The sequence below is a fragment of the Suncus etruscus genome, chromosome 1 (genome assembly GCF_024139225.1).
Source record: "Suncus etruscus isolate mSunEtr1 chromosome 1, mSunEtr1.pri.cur, whole genome shotgun sequence".
In the NCBI taxonomy this organism is placed as follows: Eukaryota; Metazoa; Chordata; class Mammalia; order Eulipotyphla; family Soricidae; genus Suncus; species Suncus etruscus.
In genome coordinates this window covers 186,958,606-186,980,530 of record NC_064848.1, presented here as the reverse complement: position 1 = coordinate 186,980,530, position 21,925 = coordinate 186,958,606, and the positions used below count along the sequence as shown (strand labels likewise).

The 21,925-nt window shown below is 55.7% G+C and overlaps 3 protein-coding genes across 3 annotated transcripts; 1 reads left to right on the top strand and 2 right to left on the bottom strand.

Annotated features, from left to right (window-relative positions):
* The first annotated feature begins 852 nt into the window (after positions 1-852).
* Positions 853-14,980, top strand: PGAP3 (post-GPI attachment to proteins phospholipase 3). Its single transcript, XM_049780800.1, has 8 exons — positions 853-1,106; positions 3,014-3,111; positions 4,355-4,507; positions 12,574-12,636; positions 13,296-13,357; positions 13,601-13,737; positions 13,884-14,088; positions 14,230-14,980. The coding sequence occupies exons 1-8, from the start codon at positions 926-928 to the stop codon at positions 14,291-14,293; spliced, it is 963 nt and encodes a 320-aa protein (XP_049636757.1). The 5' UTR covers positions 853-925; the 3' UTR covers positions 14,294-14,980.
* Positions 14,981-16,391: 1,411 nt separating this feature from the next.
* PNMT (phenylethanolamine N-methyltransferase) lies at positions 16,392-18,389 on the bottom strand. The gene is made up of 4 exons (XM_049766830.1): positions 18,289-18,389; positions 17,929-18,185; positions 16,962-17,169; positions 16,392-16,879 (listed from the first exon to the last, which is right to left on the bottom strand). Exons 1-4 carry the CDS (start codon positions 18,387-18,389, stop codon positions 16,444-16,446), a joined length of 1,002 nt encoding a protein of 333 aa, XP_049622787.1. The 3' UTR covers positions 16,392-16,443.
* Positions 18,390-19,991: 1,602 nt separating this feature from the next.
* Positions 19,992-20,693, bottom strand: TCAP (titin-cap). Its single transcript, XM_049781406.1, has 2 exons — positions 20,569-20,693; positions 19,992-20,480 (listed from the first exon to the last, which is right to left on the bottom strand). The coding sequence occupies exons 1-2, from the start codon at positions 20,676-20,678 to the stop codon at positions 20,087-20,089; spliced, it is 504 nt and encodes a 167-aa protein (XP_049637363.1). The 5' UTR covers positions 20,679-20,693; the 3' UTR covers positions 19,992-20,086.
* Between the last annotated feature and the right edge of the window lie 1,232 nt (positions 20,694-21,925).

Here is a 21,925-nt window from a genome sequence, read left to right as displayed (position 1 = left end):
GTGTATGGAGTTACAATTCTATCTAGAGGCAATTGGGAAACCAGAAAGGCCTTTTTTTTTTGGTTTATTTGTTTGTTTTTTTGGGGGGTTGACAGCACAATCATCATATGGTCGAGTGGATCATGCGTGTCGAAACCTGCATGCAAAGCATGTGTTCCTGCTCACTATCATCTTTTTGCACCCCTCCCCAAAACCAGAAAAGGGCCAGAGAGATAGCATGGAAATAAGGCGTTTGCCTTGCATGCAGAAGGATGGTGGTTCAAATCCTGGCATCCCATAGGGTCCCCCGAGCCTGCCAGGAGCCTATTTCTGAGTGAAGAGCCAGGAGTAACCCCTGAGCACTGCTACTGGGTGTGACCCAAAACCAAAAACAAAACAAAAATAAAAAACAAAATAAAATCATAAAAAAAACCCAGCAAAGTCTATAAAAAATGATTAATTAAATCTAGACTTTTGAAAATGGGGGAAGGGTTGAGGAAGCAATACAGGGAAGGGAGAGCCGTGAAGAGGCCACTGCAATAGTTTGGCGACAGAACAGTTCCAGGGGACAATTTCAGGTTCTTTTTGGAAGTTATATTAAATAAATATTTATTTTATATTCAATATAATATAAAATTAAATATTAGTTCTATTAAAGAAATAAAAAGGCTTCGACTAAAGATCCCGGAGAAGCAACGAGAGAGATGTTAACCCAAAAAAAAAATCACTTTATTGTGCTCCTTAGCCCTGGTACCCCAGTCCCCCTAATCCAGCCTCCCCAAAACCCTGCGATCTGATCAAAAGGGGCGGGGCGGGCCCGTTTATTCCAACCGGGTGCACGTCAGCGGAGAGTAAATAAAGAACACCCAGCACTTCCGGTGCCGTCGGAAGCGCATGCGCCAACGCTCCTCCGCCGGCGGAGGGCCCCGAGCGGACCACGGGAGGGATGGCGGGGCGGGCGGCGCGGCTGATGCTGCTGGCGGGGGCCGCCGCGCTCGCATGCGCCTCCCAGGGCGACCGAGAGCCCGTGTACCGCGACTGTGTGAGGCGATGCGAGGAGCGGAACTGCTCCGGGGGCGCGCTCAAGCACTTCCGCTCCCGCCAGCCAATCTACATGAGCCTCGCAGGTAAGCCCCGCCCCTCCACTCGAGGCCACGCCCATCACCGGGGGTGTTGGCCACGCCCCGGGCTTACCCCTCTTCTGGACTCCCACTGGCCTCCTCTGAAACTTCATTTTCCCTCCTTCACCCCGGGAGGATAAATTTATCAGCCCGTTTACTTGTCCAGAAGCTTTCTTTTGATTTATATTCATTCAGCCTGGTTTACTGCTTTTCCTTTAGGTACACAAAGGCCCAAAAATAACACTGAAATTTTAGACCAGGAGCCTGTCCTTGGGGACTCATATTCCCTATGCACTTGCAAGGTAGAAAATGACTTAGTGTGATACTTAGTGAAGCAAGAGGAGCCTGTGTCGAACGAAGGAAATCATGGCAGCCTTTGAGGGGGTGGGAACAGCAATGATGGGGCTCTGAAGGAAGCGGTGTGGGATGGGTACACTACATATGTTACCATACTAGGCATGGTGGGCACCTACCATGTGGCATGTCACAGGAGGGCAACAACTCTTTGGAACTGTTCCTCTTCACCAAATCTCCTTTTTCTGTTTTTTTGTTTGTTTATTTGGGTTTTTGGGGGGCCACACCTGTGGTACTCAGAGATTCTTCCTGGCTCTGTGCTCAGGAACCACTCAGGAGTGCTGAGGATCATCAAACCATGGTCATCGGCATGCAAGACTAACTCCCTCCCCACTGTGCTATTGTTCTGGCTCCTCTTCACCAAATCTTACAGAAAGGGAAACTTGAGAAAGGTTAAGTGTTTCCCATTTTGTTATTATTACTTTTGTTTGTTTAGGAGCCTCACATGGCTGTGTTTGGGGCTATTCCCAGAAGACCATGTGGTGCCAGAGATGGAACTAGGGTTAGCTAGGTTGGAAGATGGCAACTGCCTAACCCCTCTGCTGTTTCTGTGGCCCACCACTACATGAGAGTTTCAAATTCTGGCTTGTTTGACTGTAATTTTCTTTTCTTTGTTACTTTCCCTTTGCATTCCAGAAAGAGAAGAGGCCCTGGGCGGATGTGGGCACATCCAACAGCTGATTTAATCAGAAAGCTAGGAACAATTGGGGCCCGAGAGATAGCATGGAGGTAATGCGTTTGCCTTGCATGTAGAAGGATGGTGGTTCAAATCCCGGCATCCCATATGGTACCCTGAGTCTGCTAGGAGTGATTTCTGAGCATAGAGCCAGGAGTAACCCCTGAGTGCTGCCAGGTGTGACCCAAAAACAAAACAAAAGGAAGGAAGGAAGGAAGGAAGGAAGGAAGGAAGGAAGGAAGGAAGGAAGGAAGGAAGGAAGGAAGGGAACAATAAGGGATAATATGGAAAGGCTATGAGGCCTCAAAAGTCAGGCTGCAGAATCTGGCCTTCCTTTTCATAGATGATAGGCAAGACTGGTGAGTGAGACCCTGAGTTCAGGAAAGGTAACTAGAAACCTGGGTATCCAGAGATGAGGCTTGCTCAGATGGGGAAACTGGTCCCCCAGCTGCCCCACCACCACCACACTTTTTTTTTTGGAGGGCTTATACCCTCAGCAAAAGCTTAGTTGGGCTCTGTGCTCAGGAGACCAGGAGCCTGCCCTGGGGACTCATATTCCCTATGCACATGCAAGGTAGAAAATGATTTGGTGTGATCCTTAATGAAGCAAGAGGAGCCTATGATGAGAAGCCTATGCTCAGGTATTACTCCCGGTAGTGCTCAGGGAACCATATAGGGTGCCAGGGATCGAACCTGGGTCAGCTACATGCAAGGCAAAAGACTTACCTACTGTACTATGTCTCTGGCCCCTAAAATTTGATATTTCTTTGGTTCCTGCCACCCTGTACCCTCTCAGCCTGTATGGATGTTTCTGTCTTTTCAAGCTCTTTGCATCCATGTTCTGGGGAGTAGGGGAGAATCAGACCACGTTTGTCTGTTCCAGGCTGGAGCTGTCGCGATGACTGTAAATATGAGTGTATGTGGATCACCGTCAGCCTCTACCTCCAGGAAGGTCACCGAGTGCCTCAGTTCCATGGCAAGGTGAGATGTATGTCAGGTGGGACTATGTAGGACTGTAGGGGAGGACTCTTTTCCTCTCAGGCTCAAGCAGCAGTGTCTAAGTAATGGAAAGTGGTGGTATGGTGGTGTATGAGGGTGAGCAGGGGCTTGATTGCAAAGTCCACTAGCTTTTATATAATTATATCAAACTCTCGTGCCCTGCCTCATGGCATGGCATGACAAGATCTAAGAAGTTTTAGGGTCTCCTGAGAGAATGGTTCTGGGCTTTGTGGGGGGAAATTAAATGTGCAGCTTACCACAAAGACCCATGCCCAGATTCACTGGGGCACCCTGAAAGATTCTGAATAAAATTTAGCACCCCTCAGAGTGTCCAAAGTGATTGGAGATTGTTTTGTTTGGGGGTCACACCCATCATTGCTCAAGGGCTACAGCATTGGGCTTGGCGCTTGCTCCCGGGGGTACTCAGGGTAGTGCTGGGATTGAACCTGGGCCTCCTACATGCACCCCCAGAAGCAAAGCGCTCTGCAGTCTCTCCCTGCCCACCTGCCCTAGTGTTCCTGATCCAGTGTGATGTGGTTCTGACCTATTGCACCTCCCAGAGTTCTTCCCAGTGTGTCATAGAGTAAGCAGAGGCTGCATGCTGAGGTCCAGGCAAAGGAGAAATCAGAATGTGTTGTGGAGGGCAGAACTGTGCCATCCACCCTGACTCCCTGCATGGACCCACCTGGTTGGTTCGTAGTGCAGCCAGGGACTGGAGTTGCTCACAGACCCTGAACCTTTCTTGGCCCAGCATTTGGTCCCCACATCACCAATAGAAGCAACCCAAGAACACAGAGCCAGGTATGGCCCCAAAATCCCCAAGAAAAAAAAAATCCAAGTGAAAAAATAAACAAAGGGGCCTGAGCAATAGTGCAGTAGGTAAGGCATTTGCCTTGCACCTGGCAAACCCAGGTTTAATTTCTGGCATCCCATATGGCCCTCTGATCCTGCCAGGAGTAATTTCTGAGCACAAAACCAGGAGTAACCCCTGAGCTGAGTGTGGACACTCCACCCCGGAAATGGAAGGGAAGGGAAGGGAAGGGAAGAGAAGGGAAGGGAAGGGAAGAGGAAAGGGAAGGAAAGGAAAGGGAAGGAGAGGGAAAGAAGAGGAACTGGGCCTGAGCTTGAGTGGTTGAGAATGTTCGAGGTTATGACCTGCCAGGCAGAGGCCACGGGTATTGCCAGCCTAGCCTCCTTCTCAGCTGCTCCAATTCTTCTTTTCCAGTGGCCCTTCTCCCGCTTCCTGTTCTTCCAAGAACCCGCTTCTGCCGCTGCGTCTTTCCTCAATGGACTGGCCAGCCTGGTGATGCTCTGCCGTTACCGTGCTTCAGTGCCCGCCACCTCCCCTATGTACCCCACCTGTGTGGCCTTTGCCTGGGTAAGTGACTGGGAGGAAACGCTGCTCCCCAGACTCACTCCAGAAGGATGAACCAAGCTTGAGTGGTTGAGGATGTTTGAGGCAGAGGTCTGGGCTCTTCAGCAGAGCCTGGGCAAGGCTGTGTGTATGGGAGAGTGGAGGAAGCTGAAAGCCACTAACTGGGCCTTTTGGGCACACAAAGCAGGGGGCACATAGTAGGGAGCCTACTAAAATTGGTTTTTTTTCCAAGGGGAGGACTCACTCCCAGACATAGCCCTACCACCACCTGGCACCTGTGGTTTGACCTTTCTTCCCTCCATCATCCCAAGAAAAACTGAAATCTGTTCTGCCCGCCTCTCCTCTGACCTCTGAACTGCCAGGGTGACTGGCCAGAGGACCAGCCTCCAGGGACTGGAGCTGCAGGGTCAGGTGCCGGTTGGGAAGGGGGTGGAAGGAGAAGTGGTCACTCTGGAGGTCTCTGCCTCAGAACCCCCCAAATTCACAAGGAAACTATTCATTCTCTCTCGCTGTCAAAGCAGCCACCTGTGTGTATGCCAGAAGGAACTGCTGCTAGGTTCCCGGTTCCATGAGCAGATTCAGAATATCTGAATGCAGGGGCTGGAGCCATAGCACAGTGGGTAGGGCGCTTGCCTTGTACATGGCCAACCTGGATTTGATCCCCAGCACCCCATATGGTTCCCTCAGCACCACTAGGAGTGAACCCTGTGTGCAGAGCCAGGAATAAGCTCTGAGCATCTCTGGGTGTCACCCCCAACAAAAAACCAAAAAGCAAAAAACCCAGTGTCTGAGCATAGACCTGTGGGACACAGGGGAGGGCAGTGGTAGGAGGAGCCCCTGGAGTGAGATAAGGGGCATTCAGGACTGCTGCCCTGCAGCAGGTCTATGAGAAGGGACAGGGACACACTGAAGGCATCTATTATGGACTCAGCCATGTGCACCTGGGGACATCAGCACTCCAGGGCCTCAGCGAGTGAACTTGAAATGCATCTGCCCTTTGGGAAAGTCATTCTGGCTTCTGCGTGGAGAATCCCTGGAAGGATCCATAGGGACTCTGGGGCCTGGTTGGTGGTTTGTATTTTGGTTCTGAAGCCACACCAGGGGTGTGATTAGGATTACTCAGAGATTACTTCTGGTTGGGACTCCGGGTACTATATGGGACACTGGGGATCAAATGCAGGCTGATTGTGTACAAGGCTAATTCCTTACTCGCTATGCTAAATGTTTGAGTCCTGTCCAAATGTCCAATATTTGCTGTGGGGAGAAACAGTAGCAGTGGCACTCTCATGCCCCAGGAGCTAAGCCTAGTGGGGGGTGTAGGGGTGGGTAGCATGGATGCAGGATGCAGACAGAGGTGAGGAGAGCAATGAGAACACCTGAGTGAGAGTCTGAGAAGGAAGGCAGCTGGCCCCAGAATGACAATGCAAAAGGGTATGCAAGGAGGGAAGGTGAAACCAGTGGGCCTTGGGTGCCAAACTGAAGGACAGGGACCCTTCTGTGGGCATGAGCATCTGGCACAGACCTAGAGGTGTGACAGAGCTTCCACTTCCTGTTTCTGCCTCCCTAAAAGAAAGCAGTTAGTCAAGAAAATGGAGGGGGGGATGGGTGGAACAATAGCACAGTGGATAGGGTAGGGTATTTGCCTTGTACCAGCAGACCCAGGTTTGATTCCTGGCATCCCATATGGTCACCTGAGCCTGCCAGGAGTGATTTCTGAGTGGAGAACCAAGGGTAATCTGTGAGCACTGCCAGGTGTGGTCCAAAAACAAAAAACACAAAACAAGGCAAAAAAGGGGCCAGAGCAAAAAAAAAAAAAAGGTGGGGGGAACAGAGCGGTGGCACAAGAGGTAAGGTATCTGCCTTGCCCACGCTAGCGTAGGACAGACCACGGTTTGACCCCCCATGCGTCTCATATCATCCCCCAAGCCAAGAGCAATTTCTTTTTTTTTTTTTTTTTTTTTGGTTTTTGGGCCACTCCTGGCGGTGCTCAGGGGTTACTCCTGGCTGTCTGCTCAGAAACAGCTCCTGGCAGGCACAGGGAACCATATGGGACACCGGGATTCGAACCAACCACCTTAGGTCCTGGATCGGCTGCTTGCAAGGCAAACACCGCTGTGCTATCTCTCCGGGCCGCAATTTCTGAGTGCATAGCCAGGAGTAACCCCTGGGCGTCACTGGGTGTGGCCCAAAATCCAAAAAAAAAAAAAGGCAAAACAGGTGGGGGGCACTCCTCCTGCTCCCTCTCCAGGGTTGCTTCCACACTGACCCTGTAGAGCCCATTGCCTGTGACTGCCCCCCTCCCTGGCCCTTGCACAAGGGTGTGACAGCCTGGCCCTAGCTGTCAGCACCAGGCCTTTTCTCTGCTGGAGGCCAGCGGGTACCTTCTTGTTCTGCTCATAACTGAGGCATGGGCTTGACATCTCCCTGGCTCGTCTCCTTCAATCTGGGTCAGCACAGGTGTTAGTGGCTGGGGGAGCAGAGGTATGATTACAATATGTGGGCCTGAATCTGAGTCCCCATCAGTTATGGATTTGGGGACTGAGCCACCAGGAAGCCCTTGAAGCAGTCTTGCTGCCACCTGCCTATCATGGTCCAGTCTACTGTGTTGTCATGTGACTGCGTGGGGTGGGAACCTGACCTTGATGGAAGGTGTGGCGTGGACTCTGTCCTGGGCTGTGTCTTGGAGTTAGTGGGGCTCCTGCTTTCTGTTGGGGTAGGGCAGACAGAAAGGTCCCTTAGTGGCTCCAACTTAGGCCTGAGGGATTCTCAGTCCTTTTCTCAAGGAATTGGGAGTGTGCAACCCTGACAGTACTCCTATAGCCCCAGCACAAGGAGACACTCTGTCTGGACAGGTCACCCAGGCTAGGGGTGCTTCTGAAGCTCAGCCCTCCACGGATCAGGGCTTTCCAGGTAGAATTGGGGGCCCTGCTAACTTAGGAACTAAGGAAAGTTCCAGAAGGTAGAGGTAAGGGTGAGGTGCCAGGAAAGCCTGTCTGCAGAGGAACCTGGAGTTGGGGACTGATGGTGCTGCAGGAACGAGGCGAGCAAACGTTGAACTTGGAAAGGACTTCCTAGCCCTCAACAGGGCAGCAGGGCAGGCAAAAGCCGGAAGTATGGGAATCACTCCTGGTTTCATTTTGGGCTTTTGTTTCTGTTGTGGAGCCATACCCAGTGGAGTTCAGAGGTCACCTCTGGTGGTGTTTGGAAGACAATTTTTTGCTGGGGCTCCAACATAGGCCTCCTGCATGTGAAGCCTATACTCGGCCCACTGGGCTATCTCCTCAGCCCTGTCACTCTTTTTTCTTTTCCTTTTCTTTGTCCTTTGTTGTGGGGGGGGTGCATACCCAGCAGGTCTCCAGGCAAAATTCGACGGAAGATATGAGGTGCTGGTTATCAACCCTGAGTCAACTGCATGCAAGGCAAAAATCCTCCCATGTCTTAGCTCTCCAAACCCTAGCATTCATTTTTTTTCTTTTTTTGGTTTTTGGGCCATGTTTGGTGGTGCTCAGGGCTTACTACTAGCTCTGTACTCAAGGATCAATCCTGGTGGTGTTTAGGGTCCCTATGGTGTGCCAGGGTTTGAACCAAGGTCTGCCACTTATAAGGCAAGCGCCCTACCTGCTGTACAATGGGTCTGGCCTGCAGCACTCCTTGTTTAATTTGTTATGTTATGCTATTTATTTATTTTATTATTATTTATTTATTTATTTATTTTTTGGTTCACAGCCAGCAGTGCTCAGGGATTACTCCTGGGTCTATGCTCAGAAATTGCTCCTTGTAGGCTCAGGGGACCATATGGGATGCCGGGATTCAAACCACGGTCCTTCTGAATGCAAGGCAAACGCCCTACCTCCATGCTATCTCTCTGGCCCTGTTGCATTATTTTAAGGCCACACAGGGCAATACTGAGAAGTTATTCCTGACTCTGCACTTAATAATCACTCCTGGTGGTGCTCAGGAAACCATATGGAATGCTGGGAATCAAACCCGGGTTTGCCTCAATCAAGGCATACTCCTCTCTACTGTACTATAGCTCTAGCCCCAAGCACTCCTTTATGATACAAAGAACCTGCTTCGCCCACATGCACACCACACCCCACTTCTCTTGGGAGACAGATGTGCCCCCCATGAGTGAAGCAGGCAGTAATGCTGTGGCCTCTGGGCGGGCCCAGGACCAGCCTGGCTCATACTTAACATTCTGCCTCCCGCACTTCTGAGACTCCGAGTTATTTAAAGGCCACTTGTCCCCACCACCATGGTGTCAGTGACAGCCCAGAGCCCGGGCTCAGTGCCGGGGTCAGATTCCTGACAGATCTGGCTCATTGGCATCCACCCAGTTTCACGGCTGTGATATTTTGGTCTCAATTTTCTTATTTTCTAACAGACTGGAGCAGCCTCTTGCTCACCCTCCACCCAGTCTTCCCCGGCACCGGCCTGCACCCTCTCCTCCATGTTGACTCCAAGTCCTTGGTACCTCTTTGTGGCCCTTACCCTTCATGGCTCTCCCTGCCAGCCCCCCTGTTCTGCCCTGCCCAGCTGAGGTATCTGAGGGGTTAAGGGGGCTGTTCTCTCTTTCACATTCTCTGGCCCTGGAATTCAAACCTTTGTTGTTGTGTTTTTGGGTTTTTTTTTTTTGGATCACACCCAGTGACACTCTAGGGTTACTCCTGGCTATGCGCTCAGAAATTGCTCCTGGCTTGGGGGACCCTATGAGACGCTGGGGATTGAACTGAGATCTGTCCTAGGTTAGCACATGCAAGGCAAATGTCCTACTGCTGCGCCACCACTCCGGCCCCTAAACCTTTGTTTATTTTTTGTTTGAGGCCACACCAGGCAGTGCTCAGGGTTCACTTGTAGCTCTGCATTTGGAGATTCCTGGGTGGGCTCAGGGCATCATATGGGCAACAGATACTGAGCCTAGGCCAACTGCAAACAAGGCAAGCACCTTCTCCACTATCCTATCTCATGGGCTCCGCAGGACTCAAGCCTTGAGGCAGTTGGAAGGGGGAGAAAATGACTCTTCCATCTCCTGGGGACAGCAACTCTGGACTTGGTGGGGGTGGGAGGGTGCCACGAATCAGACTGAGTGGTCAGCAGGAGGACTTGGAATCAAGCACAACCCTGGTTGCTGCTTTTGAGCCTTTGGCCAAAGCTGTGTGTGTGTTTGTGCCAGGGAACTTGACAGTGAGAAAGGGAAAAAGCCAAAGCCCTGAGGCAGCCCCCAAATGCAAGCTGGATGGAGCAGCTGAGATGGGCAAGAATGAAACTGGGGTGTAGGCTGTTTATCCACTTCCTCTGATTGATGCAGCAGGGCAACAGGATTTCATCCCTGCAGTGCGATTGTCCTGAGGTGGACAGACTGGATGCCCCACTGGCAGCAGGAGGGCCAACATTTGACAGGCATCTCAGTGTTGCAGAGTTTACATGGACCCTCCTCACCTTTTTTTCATGCGGAGTTCACAGTGAACCCAGTTTTATAAGCAAGGCGATGGAGGCCCAGGTACTGTCATTGGTTCCAGAACCCACAGTTAGTTCTTTTTTTTTTTTTTTTTTTGGTTTTTGGGTCACACCCGGCAGCGCTCAGGGGTTCCTCCTGGCTCAGTGCTCAGAAATCGCTCCTGGCAGGGTTAGGGAACCATATGGAATGCCAGGATTCGAACCTCCATCCTTTTGCATGCAAGAAAAATGCCTTACCTCCACGCTATCTCTCTGGCCCCCACAGTTAGTTCTTAAAGGGCCATGACAGGCCCTCTGGAACTGGGGCCCAGACTCTATCTTTTTTTTTTTTTTTTTTTTTTTTTTGGTTTTTGGGCCACACCCGGTAACGCTCAGGGGTTACTCCTGGCTATGTGCTCAGAAGTTGCTCCTGGCTTGGGGGACCATATGGGACACCGGGGGATCGAACCGCGGTCCGTCCAAGGCTAGCGCAGGCAAGGCAGGCACCTTACCTTTAGCGCCACCGCCCGGCCCCAGACTCTATCTTCTACCTGATACTGGGGGACCTTGACTGTGGGGAGACCACCCCTTTGCCTGAGCTTCTTTGGCCTGCAAGAAGTTAGGAGGCAGATGTGGACTGTGCCCAGGGTGTGGGGATTAGCACCTCCTCCTCTACCATGTCTGGGGTACACAGGACTCTTTCCCTACAGAAAGGCAGTTCCTGTTTTACTGGGAATAATACTGAAACTCAACAAGGCTGCATAGGGACTCAAAAGAGATGAAAGCTGGAATTTATAGCCTGGCAGGTTGGTCGAGACCTGCCTTCTTTTTTTTGGGAAGGGAGCATATTTTGGTTTTGGTTTTGATTTTTGGGTCACACCCAGTGGTGCTCAGGTACTCCACTCCTGGTTCTGCACTCAGAAATAGCTCCCGGCAGGCTCAGGGGATTATATGGGATGCCAGAATTCGAACCACTGTCTGTCCTGGGTTGGCTGCGTGTAAGGCAAATAAATGCCCTACTGCTGTGCCATCTCTCTGGCCCCTAGAGCCTGCCTTCTTCTCCATGCTCTTGTGGGATCTCCCAAATAGTGCTCAGGGGACCCAGGGGCTGCTTGGCATGCTGGAGATTGAACTGGAAGCCTCTGGCACACCAGACATACACTGCAGCCCCTGGAGCTTTCTCCCCACAGGGCCTGTCCCCCATGGAAAGATGAGGATGGAGTCAAAAGGGAGACCCAAGGATGAGACTCTTGGGAACTGAGGTCAGGCTTCACTGGATCTCTGTGTAGAAGACACCATGGAGGATGTTGGTGGGGGACCCAGCAGCACACAACCCCCCTCATGTCTTCGAACTAAAGCCTGACCCTGTCTATGCACCCCCCCCACACCACCCCCATTCAGGGCTCCAGTGGCCACTTTTCTGGTCACCTCCCCCTCCTGCAGTGGATGACAAGGACGCCTGGCTGGCTGCCCAGCCCTGCTGCACCCCTCGGCCCCCCTCTCTCAGACTCCAGCTTCGAAGGCATGGAGTGAAGAGCTATGTGGGTGCATGCTCGGGAGGCAGGAGACCAACCAGTGCAGCAACCCGGAAAGGATTAAGGTCACATATGGGCCTCCAGTGCTTCTCTGAAAGCACTTGGGTGGAGAAGGGCCTGGCCTTTGGCCAGGGCACAAGGAGCAGGCACAGCAAGACACAGCCTCGAACCCGGGGCTTGGAAGCTTGCCCAGATCCTCCAGGGCCTCTGGCTTTGCAAGCTCCACTCTGCCCTTCCTGCTCCTGAGCGCATCCACCCCTTGGAGCCGCCGACCTGGCCCCTGGTGCAGCCCTTGGACAGGGCCTCTTTGCTGGCTCCGGCCTTTGCCCATCTCTGCCAGGCTTCTCCCTCCGCCTCCTGGGTGTGCCAGGCTGGGCCGTCTGCCTCCGGACTTTCTTTCTGACAGACCCGCCATCCTTGTTTCCCAGCCCCCATCTGTCTGCAGCCCATCCCACCCCACCCTGCTTTCAGTCTTCTGGGCCACAGCCAAGCCATCCCTGAAAAGATCAACCTCTGCAGGATCTGGGTCCCTTTGCAGCAGGGTGTGGTTCATATCCAGGAACTAGGTCCTGGGTACCCCTGGCCCTGCAGCCCTGCTCCTCCTGGCTGGAGCTGCAGGAGCTGCAGATTGGGGCTGGGCCAGCAGCCACCTCTACCTCCACAGAAGCAGCAGCTCCATCTCCCTGGCTCTGAGCTGGCTCTGGGCCCTCCACCCCACCCACCTCGTTCCCGCCCCCAGCACTGAGGTCACTGACTCCCCCATGGGGTGGGGCTGGCATCACCTGCTGGCTGGAGGAGGAGGCAACCCCCCCAACACCCCACAACCCTGGGGCTGTTGCCTTAGAGGTTGAGTAATCTTGGAACTCAGCTCTGCTGGAACTGGTTCCCAGGCCAGGCCGGAACCTGAGGAGGCGGTGGCCCCAGGCCCAGGGGATTTTGGGAGCTGGGTCTTAGCTGCCCAGCCCCGGATGGGGTACAGGGAAACCCTTTGGGGCTATGCTCAGTGGAATCAGGGTGCAGGAGGGAAAGCATGGAGGTGAGCACTCTCTGGAGGCGTGGGGTAGGGGCAGTCCCCCACCAGTCCCCCCTTCTTTTCAGGTTTCCCTCAATGCTTGGTTCTGGTCCACGGTCTTCCACACTCGGGATACTGAGCTCACAGAGGTGAGTGGGGCTCCCGGATTCCCTTTCAGGAACAACTGAACTGCTGGGTGTGACACTGATAGTGGGCTTTTTGCCCTGCTGGTCAGTGCGGTGTGTACCGCACGAGCCACAGTCAGGTTCAAAAGCCCAGCCACACACTTGCAAGGCAAGTTCTCTACCACTGACACCCACCCACCACCCAGAATGGGCCATTCTTGGAGGGCAGAGCTCCATAAATGCTCAGGGGCCCAGGTGATGCATAGTTGTGTGTCCCCCTCCAGTCATTCCCATCTCTCTCTCTGCCTATTGGGGTGGCTAGCCCAGAATATCCCACCAGTAAAGTGGGGGGATTCTATGCCCTGTTCTGATGTCCTGACTTTTAGCAGCACTTTCCTCCCAGGTCCTCCAAGAGCCTCATGCTGCCGAGCCCCTCTGCTTGTCTGTTTGGGGCCATACAGGGAACCTTGCAGTGCTGGGGGTAGACCCTGGGTAAAAGCCTGCTTCCTGCCTTTCGAGCCATCTCTCCGGCCTCTCTGGCCATGAGCTGTGTCCTGTGGATACAAGGGCCAGATTGTTTATTTCTGAGGAGAAATAATACCAGGTAGAAGGGCAGGGACCCACCCCCCTGTGACCTACTCTGCCCCTGGCCCCCACCTCTCACCGACTCTCCCTGCCGGCAGAAAATGGACTACTTCTGCGCCTCCACCGTTGTCCTGCACTCCATCTACCTGTGCTGCATCAGGTGAGCTGCATCAGGACCAGTAGGTACTCTAACTGGCCCAAGGGCTGGAGCCAGGTGCCTTCTGCAGAGCAGGGCCACTTGGCCCCCAAACCCTTAGGAACAAATAGCTACTCTGCTCCAGGGAGGCTGGGGCAGTGTTTTCTGTAGCATGTGTGGGGAGAAGGGTTGCTTCCAGAAATGCTGCCGCCCACCCCTACCCCAGCCCCACGGCCTCCGTCTGACTAGCTCTGGCTACTGATGCAGGACCGTGGGGCTACAGAGGCCGGCGGTGGCCAGGTTCTTCCGCGCCTTCCTGCTGCTCCTGCTGACCGCACACGTCTCCTACCTGAGTCTCATCAGCTTTGACTATGGCTATAACATGGCAGCCAACGTGGCTATCGGTGAGGCTGCGGGTGTGTGTGTGTGTGTGTGTGTGTGTGTGTGTGTGTGTGTGTGCAGGGAGGTTGTGAAGATGGTTTTGGGGTCTGAGCATGCTGTATGAGAGCAGACAATTCAGTTTCAACTGATCCCGTTGCTCGGCACCCAGGCCTGATCAACATGATGTGGTGGCTGAGCTGGGGCCTATGGAACTGGAGAGTGCTGCCCCATGCTCGCAAGTGCGTGGCTATGGCACTGCTGCTGCAGGGACTGGCGCTGCTCGAACTGCTGGACTTCCCGCCGCTCTTCTGGGTCCTGGATGCCCATGCCATCTGGCACCTCAGCACCATCCCCGTGCACGTGCTCTTCTTCAGGTGCTCAAGCCTCAGGGGGTGCGACAGGGCGGGGGAGAAAGGGAAGACACAGCTTCCTCCTTGGGCCCCCTCCCCAGCCATCCATCCCTCTCTGCTTTCCTGAGCTTTTTAGCTGTGCCTCAGTGGCTCCTCTCTCCACAGTTTTCTGGAAGATGACAGCCTGTACTTGCTGAAGGAAGCAGAGGTCATGTTCAAGCTGGACTGAAGACCCTGGCAGGACAGCAGAGGCGCTCCTAGCCCCTCTCTGTTGGCTCCCTTTCTCTCCACAATCTTGGAAATAATTCCATTATGCTTTTGCATCATCTGCGACTTGAACAGGAAGATGTGGGTCCAGAATCATGGAGCCTGAACACATACCCTCATCTGGCCTCACAGGTCTTTGAGCACCTGGGAGGAGAGAATGAACTGGGGAAGCCTTGTTCTTAGCTCCACCCAGAGGAGCCTCTGCTCTTCTGCCTGGCCCCCAGTCTGGAGGCTTCCAGGGAGCACTTTGTCCAGTAGGACTTTGGGGAGGTTGTGGACCGGTGACCTTCCTCCAGGGCACCACCAGGTGGTGCTAGACAGCTGCCCATGTTTCTAGAGGATGCAACACGCCCCGCCCCACCTTTTCTGTCCCATGGTATCTTGGGGACCAAGAGACACACATTCTGGGGCCTTCCCCCTACACCTCTTCCGGACCAATAAACCAAGGATTAGGGCTGGAGTATGGACAAGGCCAGGCCCAAAGGTGACCTGGTGGGAGTGGAGGGTGGGAATGGGTTGGAGACAGGGGGTACCCACTCATGAGCCCGGAGCAGACAGTAAGGGTGTGAATGGTCTGGGCCTGTGTGATGGGGCAGATGAATGAGCTGTGCCACACTGGAGAGCTTGAAGCACAAAGGCACCTGGTCACCATCAAGAACTTCACTGAGGGGACCAAAGAGATAGCACAGTGGTAGAGCATTTATTTGCCTTGCACCCAGCCGATCCAGGACAGATGATGGTTGGAATCCGGGCATCCCATATGGTACCCCGAGCCTGCCAGGAGCAATTTCTGAGCACAGAGCCAGGAATAATCCCTGAGCATCGCTGGATGTGACCAAAAAAAAAAAAAAAAAAAAAAAGCTTCACTGAGACCATGGATATTCATTGAGACCAGGGCAGGCTTCAGTAGAGCAAGCTTTGACTAGCGGACCTGGTGCCAGTATCCAGCATGCCTGTTTGCCTGGGGGCATGCACTACAGATCCACTCCTCACCCCCTCCATCGAACTCCCAAACACTCCTCACAATTCAATGTGGATCACCCCTGTTAGAGGCCCCAAGGGAGAGGAGAGTGGGGATCCCCCATTTCCCCCTCCTGACCCCGTTGCCGCCCACACATTACTCCTTGCCCCCTCCTTGTGTCCTTGCATGCAAGACCTTTTGCCTCAGCTGCATCTCAGGTTGTGGGTGGGCCTGCTTGGTGGGGGAGCTTATAACTGGGTCGTCTTTCTGACCTCCTCAGAGGCAGGTGGGGCCCACACCTCCTGCCCTGGTGAAGGTGACCCCTGAACACATTCCTGCACCCTCAGGAGAGCACTGGAAACCCAGAATCTGCTCCTGGCTGCTGAGCTGGGGTGGGGGGCATTGCTGGGACTTCGCCCTCAGGGATTTGGTTGGTTTCTTTATTTCTTTTGATACTGAGAACTTTTTAGGGTGTGGATAGCCAGGGACCTTCTAAATAAACTATTCTCAACCTCCCTTTGCTCAGTTCTTGTGTGGAAGCGGGTGTTAGAGGAAGAGATCGAGCTGGCTAGGGGCAGCAGATATGAATACAACTGAGCCTGTGTACCCAAGTCTAAACTGCCAGGGGTTGGGGGGCTGAGGCAGGAGTGCAGCTCTGTCCTCTTGAAACGTCCCAGTTACTCCCTTCTCCCCTTCTCTCCCTTCTACCAGGAATGAGGTGATAGGCTTGTTTGTGTGTGTGTGTGTGTGTGTGTGTGTGTGTGTGTGTGTGTACACGACCATATAGAATGCTGGGGGTCGAACCCAGGTCCATCTGGGTTGGCAGCATGCAAGGCAAATGTCCTACCATTGTACTATCATTCTGACTCCTTTGTTAACCTTTCTAAGCTCTGCTGGCAAGCAAGATAGTGGGTAGCTGCTGCAGTAAGGGCCGAGAGGACCGTGGCACCACTTCCGCTGCCTGAGCTTGGACCTTGACCCACCTTAGCTGGGGAAGAACAAAGAGCACCGAGGTCGACCCCCATTAAAAGCTTCTGGGAAAAGGGAAGGGCAGGTGACTCCCACACCCTGGGAGTCCCAGACAAGCTGCACACAGCTACAGAGAGCCTCATTTCTTTATTAGGTGTGACAGGGAGTTGGGGGCTGCGTGCTCACACCCCCTTCTGGGCCCAGGCGAAGAAGATGCCCTTGACGTCGTCTACACCTGTGCGGAGGTGGGCGGGCATGACGTAGGTGCGCAGGTCCCGCACCGCATAGCCGCTGCGCCCCAACGCCGCCCGTACCTCCTCTTCGCCCACGGGCACCACCGCCAGCCTGGCCTCCCCTGCGAGGTACCACGACTCCTCCAGGCCCCCGATGAGGAGAAGGTGCCCCCCGGGCTTCAGCAGCGTGGTGATGTGGTCCAGGGCCCGCTGGAAGCTGGCAAGGTCTGGACTCACAGCCTCCAGGCAGAAGGTGGAGACCAGGGCATCGGCTGGCAGGGGCGCCCGGTCCCCAGCGCCCAGAGGCTGCGGCTGGTGCACATCGATGGGCAGGACCCGCCTGACTCGGGCTCGGAGCTGCCGCTCCTTCTCTTGCCAGGACTCGCTGTGGGCAGAAGGTAGGCCGAGCTCAGAAGGGTGCCCGAAGTCCTCCGTGGTCCCTAGCCATCACCCCCCTGCGTGCTTACCCCTTGTCCTCGATGAGGCAGACATGCCGGCTGTAGGGGCTCCAGTCGAAGGCGCCCGGCTCCTCCCGCAGCCAGAGGCCCAGCTCCCGGCGGTTCACCTCCAGGAAGTCCGTCATGGTGATGTCCTCAAAGTGGGCACAGGCGCTGAGCAGCTGGTAGACGGTGGGGCCGGAGCCGATGTCGATGAGAGTGCGGCCTGACACCTCACCTGGGGGCGCAGAGCAAGGGGATGGGGTCCCACTGCCAGGCCAGGCCTGGCCAGAGAGCACCAGCCTCCTGGAGCTCTCCCTTCCCGAGCTGGCCGGCTCTGGCCTCTCCTGGGGTTCCCCGTGGGAATAAGCATGAGAAGCTCTGGAGTTGGACCTCTGGGAGTGGAGAACCCCGGGGGCCTGACAGTTCTGCTCTCTCGGTGACTTCCCTGCCAACTTCTGCCTTCATCTCTCTCTCTCTCTCTCTCTCTCTCTCTCTCTCTCTCTCTCTCTCTCTCTCTCTCTCTGGAGGGGTGTCGGTGACCTCCCTGCCAACTTCTGCCTTCATCTCTCTCTCTCTCTCTCTCTCTCTCTCTCTCTCTCTCTCTCTCTCTCTCTCTCTCTCTCTCTCTCTCTCTCTCTCTCTCTCTCTCTCTCTCGGGGGGTTCCACCCTGCAGTGCTCAGGGGTTACTCCTAGCTCTACGCTCAAATATCGCTCCTGGCAGGCTCAGGGGACCGCATGGGACGCCAGGATTCGAACCACCGTCCTTCTGCATGCAAGGCAAACGCGCTACCTCCATGCCATCTCTCCGGCCCCTCTGCCTCCATCCTTAAAGAGCTTGGCCTCTGTGGCACAGAGCTTTGGAGCCCCCACTTCCAGCCCTGGCATTGCACGGTGCCCTCCCCACAGAGAACCAACCCAACACCTCCAGCTACCTCCCTCTCTGCGCCCCTGCCCCGCTGCGGTGCCCCAGCTCCCGCCCTGCGCTCTGCTCACCAGTGGCGAAGGTCTGTGCCAAGCAGCGCAGCTTCCAGGGCCCGACGCCGTCGGGGTTGCTCAGATCCCCGCGAGGGGGCGCGTGGTTGTTGCGCAGGTAGGCGCGAGGCTCGAAGCGCTGGTAGGCCAAGGCCACGGCCGCCCGGCCGGGGTCTGCGTCGGGGGCCGCCGCGCCCGCAGAGTCTCTCGGCTCGGGCTCCGACTCCACCGCGCTGCTCATGCTGCTGCTGCTGCTGCTGCTGCCGCTGCTGCCGTTGCTTCTCGCGCCGCGGCCCCTTTATCTGAGGCTGGACCCCCGCCCCGACCCCTCCGCGCGAGGGCGGCCACTGAGCGATGGATGAGCGCCTACGGCCCCCGCACACCCTGTCTCCCGTGACCCCATCCATCTCCTTTAGTGTCGGGGCCGCAGACTGGCTGGTGGGCGTGGGGGCCGCCTCCTGGCCATCTGCTCCCGCCCGCATCACCCCTCCGCCTCACCTGCACACGTCCAGGGCCTGCAGCCCCCCCCCCCCAGAAACGCCTCAGTCACTGGTCCATATCCCCTACCGGGCACCCCACTCTTTAGTTTTCTCCCAAGCCCCCTTCCTCAAGCCCCTCCCTGCACCCCAACGCGCTCCTCCTCTCCTGGGACACCTTTTCCAACATCCAAGCGTCTTACCAATAAGGACACCCTGGCCCCCTTCTGCACCCCGCTCCGCCCGCCCAGTCTTTCATGCTTCCTACCCCCACCCAGGCTCCAGAAAGGACAGTGCGTTCTGGCCAGGCCACCATCGCCCGGGGCCCCAGAACAGGCCTCCGGCCCCTCTGGCCCCTCCTGTCCGATGGCAGCGATAGGAGAGCGAGGGGCACTAATGCACTTAGTGGGCAGGAGGGGCAGGTCTCCCCTGGGGCTGCCAGGGTACATTTGGGTGTTTGGGTACGTGGGAGGCTCAGGATGGGCCTCAGGGTAGGTGAGGGTGCGGTTCTGCTGGAACATTGTGAGCTGGGAAGGCTTGGGATGTGTTCCGGGGGCTGCACTTCATGGAGGTGTGCGTTCTGGGCCTGGGAGAGAGGGATTCTCCACCCCACCGCCATTCTGGGAGCCCCCCTCTATTGGTACTGGCTGTCCCTGTTCAGTAGCAGAGTTTCATCTCACCTCCAAACAGAAATGCATTTTGCATTTTGCAGGGCTATGTGCATTATCTTCCCAGAAAGGTCCCCTCCGGGTCAGCCCCTGCGCCCCTCTGTCTTCTCGAGGTCCCCTCCCCCAGTCCCTCCTGAGAGGAAAGTGTCTCCTCTGGCCAAGGCCAGGTTGGGATATGAGTCACCACAACAGCTGCTGGGGTCAGACAGGAACCTGACCCCTCCCAGGATTGCTGGCCCAGGACTGATTCCGTGGGGTTCAGAAGATTAGGGAGGTCAGTCTGGGGGTGTCACTAGTTCTCTACACACCCGAGGCAGCTGGAGTAGCTCTGGTGCCAGCCCCTCTACTGTCCCCAAGAGAGTAAAACAAACTCTGCTGCCACCTGGCCTGCCAGGCACTGCCCCGTGCCAGGGGACTGGAAACAGCGTAGGTCTGCGTAGTACTCAGGGCACAGAAGGGACACTGAACTGTCACCTTCACTGCGTGGGGGAGTAACTACGTTTCTCTGGCGTATTTAGCCCAGATTCAGGACCCATTCCCAGAAGGGAGCCTGGGGGAACACAGCAGGCTGCCCCCCATCACCACAGGAAGGCGATGAAGCTGGAACAAGACTTTATTGCAGTGCTAACAGGGGGTGTCCGAAGCCTCACCCGCCTCTGCCCTCTCCACATCCCCCTCCCTCCAGTCTCTCTTCGGTTCTTTCCACACATCTTCCCCACACATTCTACAGTTCCCCCATCCCTCTTCGAAGTTAAAATCAGGGTCACCTTCTCAAGGCCCTTGTGTCTCCTTCCCCCCAGTTACAGTCTGCAACTTCTTCTGGGGCCAGGGCGCCTCAGCTGTGCTGGCCCCAGCTCTCCACCCCTTCCCTTTGGGCACTCAGAGGAACCGGCATCCCAGCCTCTGACTTCCTTCTTCCCTAGCCCCCAACTCTGGACAAACTACAAAGCACCCACGGCCAGAGCTCCCCGCTGTGGTTCTAGCCAGGATGGGCTGGGTACAGGCTGGGCGTGGGACAGTCGAGTCCCAGGGTTCTCAGCCCCTCTGGGCTTCCTGGGACATGGAGCGGGAAAGGGAACGGCGGAGGGCCCCTGGCTTGCTTATAGACACCATGGGGGGCAGCTGCTTGGTGATCTCGGCCACGTCCTGGCGCTGGGCACTCTGGCCGCCCAGGGCTGTCTCCAGCGCCATCATCTCCCGCAGCTGGATAGGGGTGTCCTCGTGTTCCTCCTTGGTGGCACCCACTTTGGTGGGGGTGAAGATGGGCAGCGGCAGCACCCGATGGTAGGGCACCAGGTACTCCTGCAGCCCGCGACCCAGGAAGCCCATCCGCATCACCAGCCAGGGCGAGCGCTGCACCAGCGCCTGGCACTGCCCCTGCTGGTGGTAGGTCTCACGGTGCAGGGCATCCTCCTCGTGCAGGGAACAGCTGGGGAGGAGAAACCAGAACTGAACCCCCGGGGCCTGGGTTCCCCATTCAGCATCTGCCCCCTCAACCCTGCATCTCGAGGACTCACCCCTCCTCGGGCCGCGTGGAGAGCGTCAGGTCCTTCCACTCGGCCCAGAAGGCCTCCCTGCGCTCCCGGTTCTCCTCGGACACCTGGCAGCTCAGCTCTGAGGTGGCCATGGTCTCTCTCACTCCCCTTGGCTCCACCAAGCCCTTTAAATAGCGCCCCCACCCCCGCCTCCATGGTCTATTTTCATCCTCTCTGGCGTCAGAGGCTATAAGCAGAGCTGGACTATGATGGGGGACAGGGCCGGGGACGGGGGAAGTGGTCCTTGAGTTCCAGTTGTGTCCAGGTCACAGGTCAGCTTCCAGAGTAATCCAGACAGGCCCTAAGGGGGCAGGGGTCCTTACAAGCACACCATCTCACCTCTGGATGCTTGGCATGCCTCAGGCCCTGCCTAATACCAAACACATGTCCAGCCTCGTGCACACTGGCCCTGGCTCTCTGCCCCACCCCTTCTCCAGCAAGGGCAGGACAGCAGCTTTTCCGTAAACAGCAGGAGCTTCGGGGTAACCCTGGGCCTCCAAGGCTGCCCCAACTGCTCTCCTCTGTTCTATGGCTCAAGGGTACCCCCTGGCAGGCCCTCTGCACACAAGGGACAGGGTAAGCACATCTGCTCCAGAAGCTCCGAACCCCACCAAAGTGTGAGGGGAAGTTGACTCCAGGTTAGGACACTCCCCACCCAGGCCAGCCACTTTGGTTCTCTTTACCCTCAGAAACGTCTTCTGTTGGCTCATCAGAGGAGAGTAAGATGTGAGAGAGACAATTTCTCTCCAGTACCCTGGGGAGTTGGGACAAAAAGGGAAATGGGGCTCCGAGGGAGTCAAATGTAGTCCTGCCCTAAGCCAACCAGCAGCAGGCCACTGAGCAGAGGTAGGCAGGCTCCTCTTTGGCTCTCTTCTCCTGGCCCAGAGTATGACCAGAATGGCTCAGGGGACAATAAAAGGGGGTTCAGAAATGTGGGTCTGCCCAGGATTCCACACCCAGCCAGACCTCTGCCATTTCTGGGGTGCCCTAAGTGCACTGGGCAGGGTATGAGGCAAATCCTATCCTGGGTCTGAGCCCCTGAGGTTTGGCACTATGTCAAGGGCTTGGCCTGTTCTGGGTGCAATTGGGTCTCCCCACCCTCCCCATCCCAGCTGGAGTCCCTGATCTGACCACACCCACTGGAGACTAACCAGTCCGCTACAAAACCGGATCAGCCCAAAAGGATAGGGCTATCCTGGATATAGTCCAGAAGCTAGAGCACATCTGGCCTGCACTTAGGTCTGATGACCAGTTCTGTCGAGTGGTCCTGGTGGTACTTCTGGGCCCAAGAACAAAACGTGGAACCCTACTAGGCCAGGCTTAGTGTTGCCGGGAACCC

Bases quoted from the DNA above. Each gene is read 5' to 3' on its own strand.
- PGAP3 (XM_049780800.1), top strand. From the start codon at position 926: ATGGCGGGGCGGGCGGCGCGGCTGATGCTGCTGGCGGGGGCCGCCGCG. The intron at 1,107-3,013 runs GTAAGCCCCGCC...TGTCTGTTCCAG, and splicing joins AATCTACATGAGCCTCGCAG to GCTGGAGCTGTCGCGATGAC. The intron at 13,738-13,883 runs GTGAGGCTGCGG...CTCGGCACCCAG, and splicing joins GGCAGCCAACGTGGCTATCG to GCCTGATCAACATGATGTGG.
- PNMT (XM_049766830.1), bottom strand. From the start codon at position 18,389: ATGCGGGCGGGAGCAGATGGCCAGGAGGCGGCCCCCACGCCCACCAGC. The intron at 17,170-17,928 runs GTGAGCAGAGCG...CTGCGCCCCCAG, and splicing joins GGCACAGACCTTCGCCACTG to GTGAGGTGTCAGGCCGCACT. The intron at 16,880-16,961 runs GTAAGCACGCAG...TTCTGCCCACAG, and splicing joins TGCCTCATCGAGGACAAGGG to CGAGTCCTGGCAAGAGAAGG.
- TCAP (XM_049781406.1), bottom strand. From the start codon at position 20,678: ATGGCCACCTCAGAGCTGAGCTGCCAGGTGTCCGAGGAGAACCGGGAG. The intron at 20,481-20,568 runs GTGAGTCCTCGA...TCTCCTCCCCAG, and splicing joins TCCACGCGGCCCGAGGAGGG to CTGTTCCCTGCACGAGGAGG.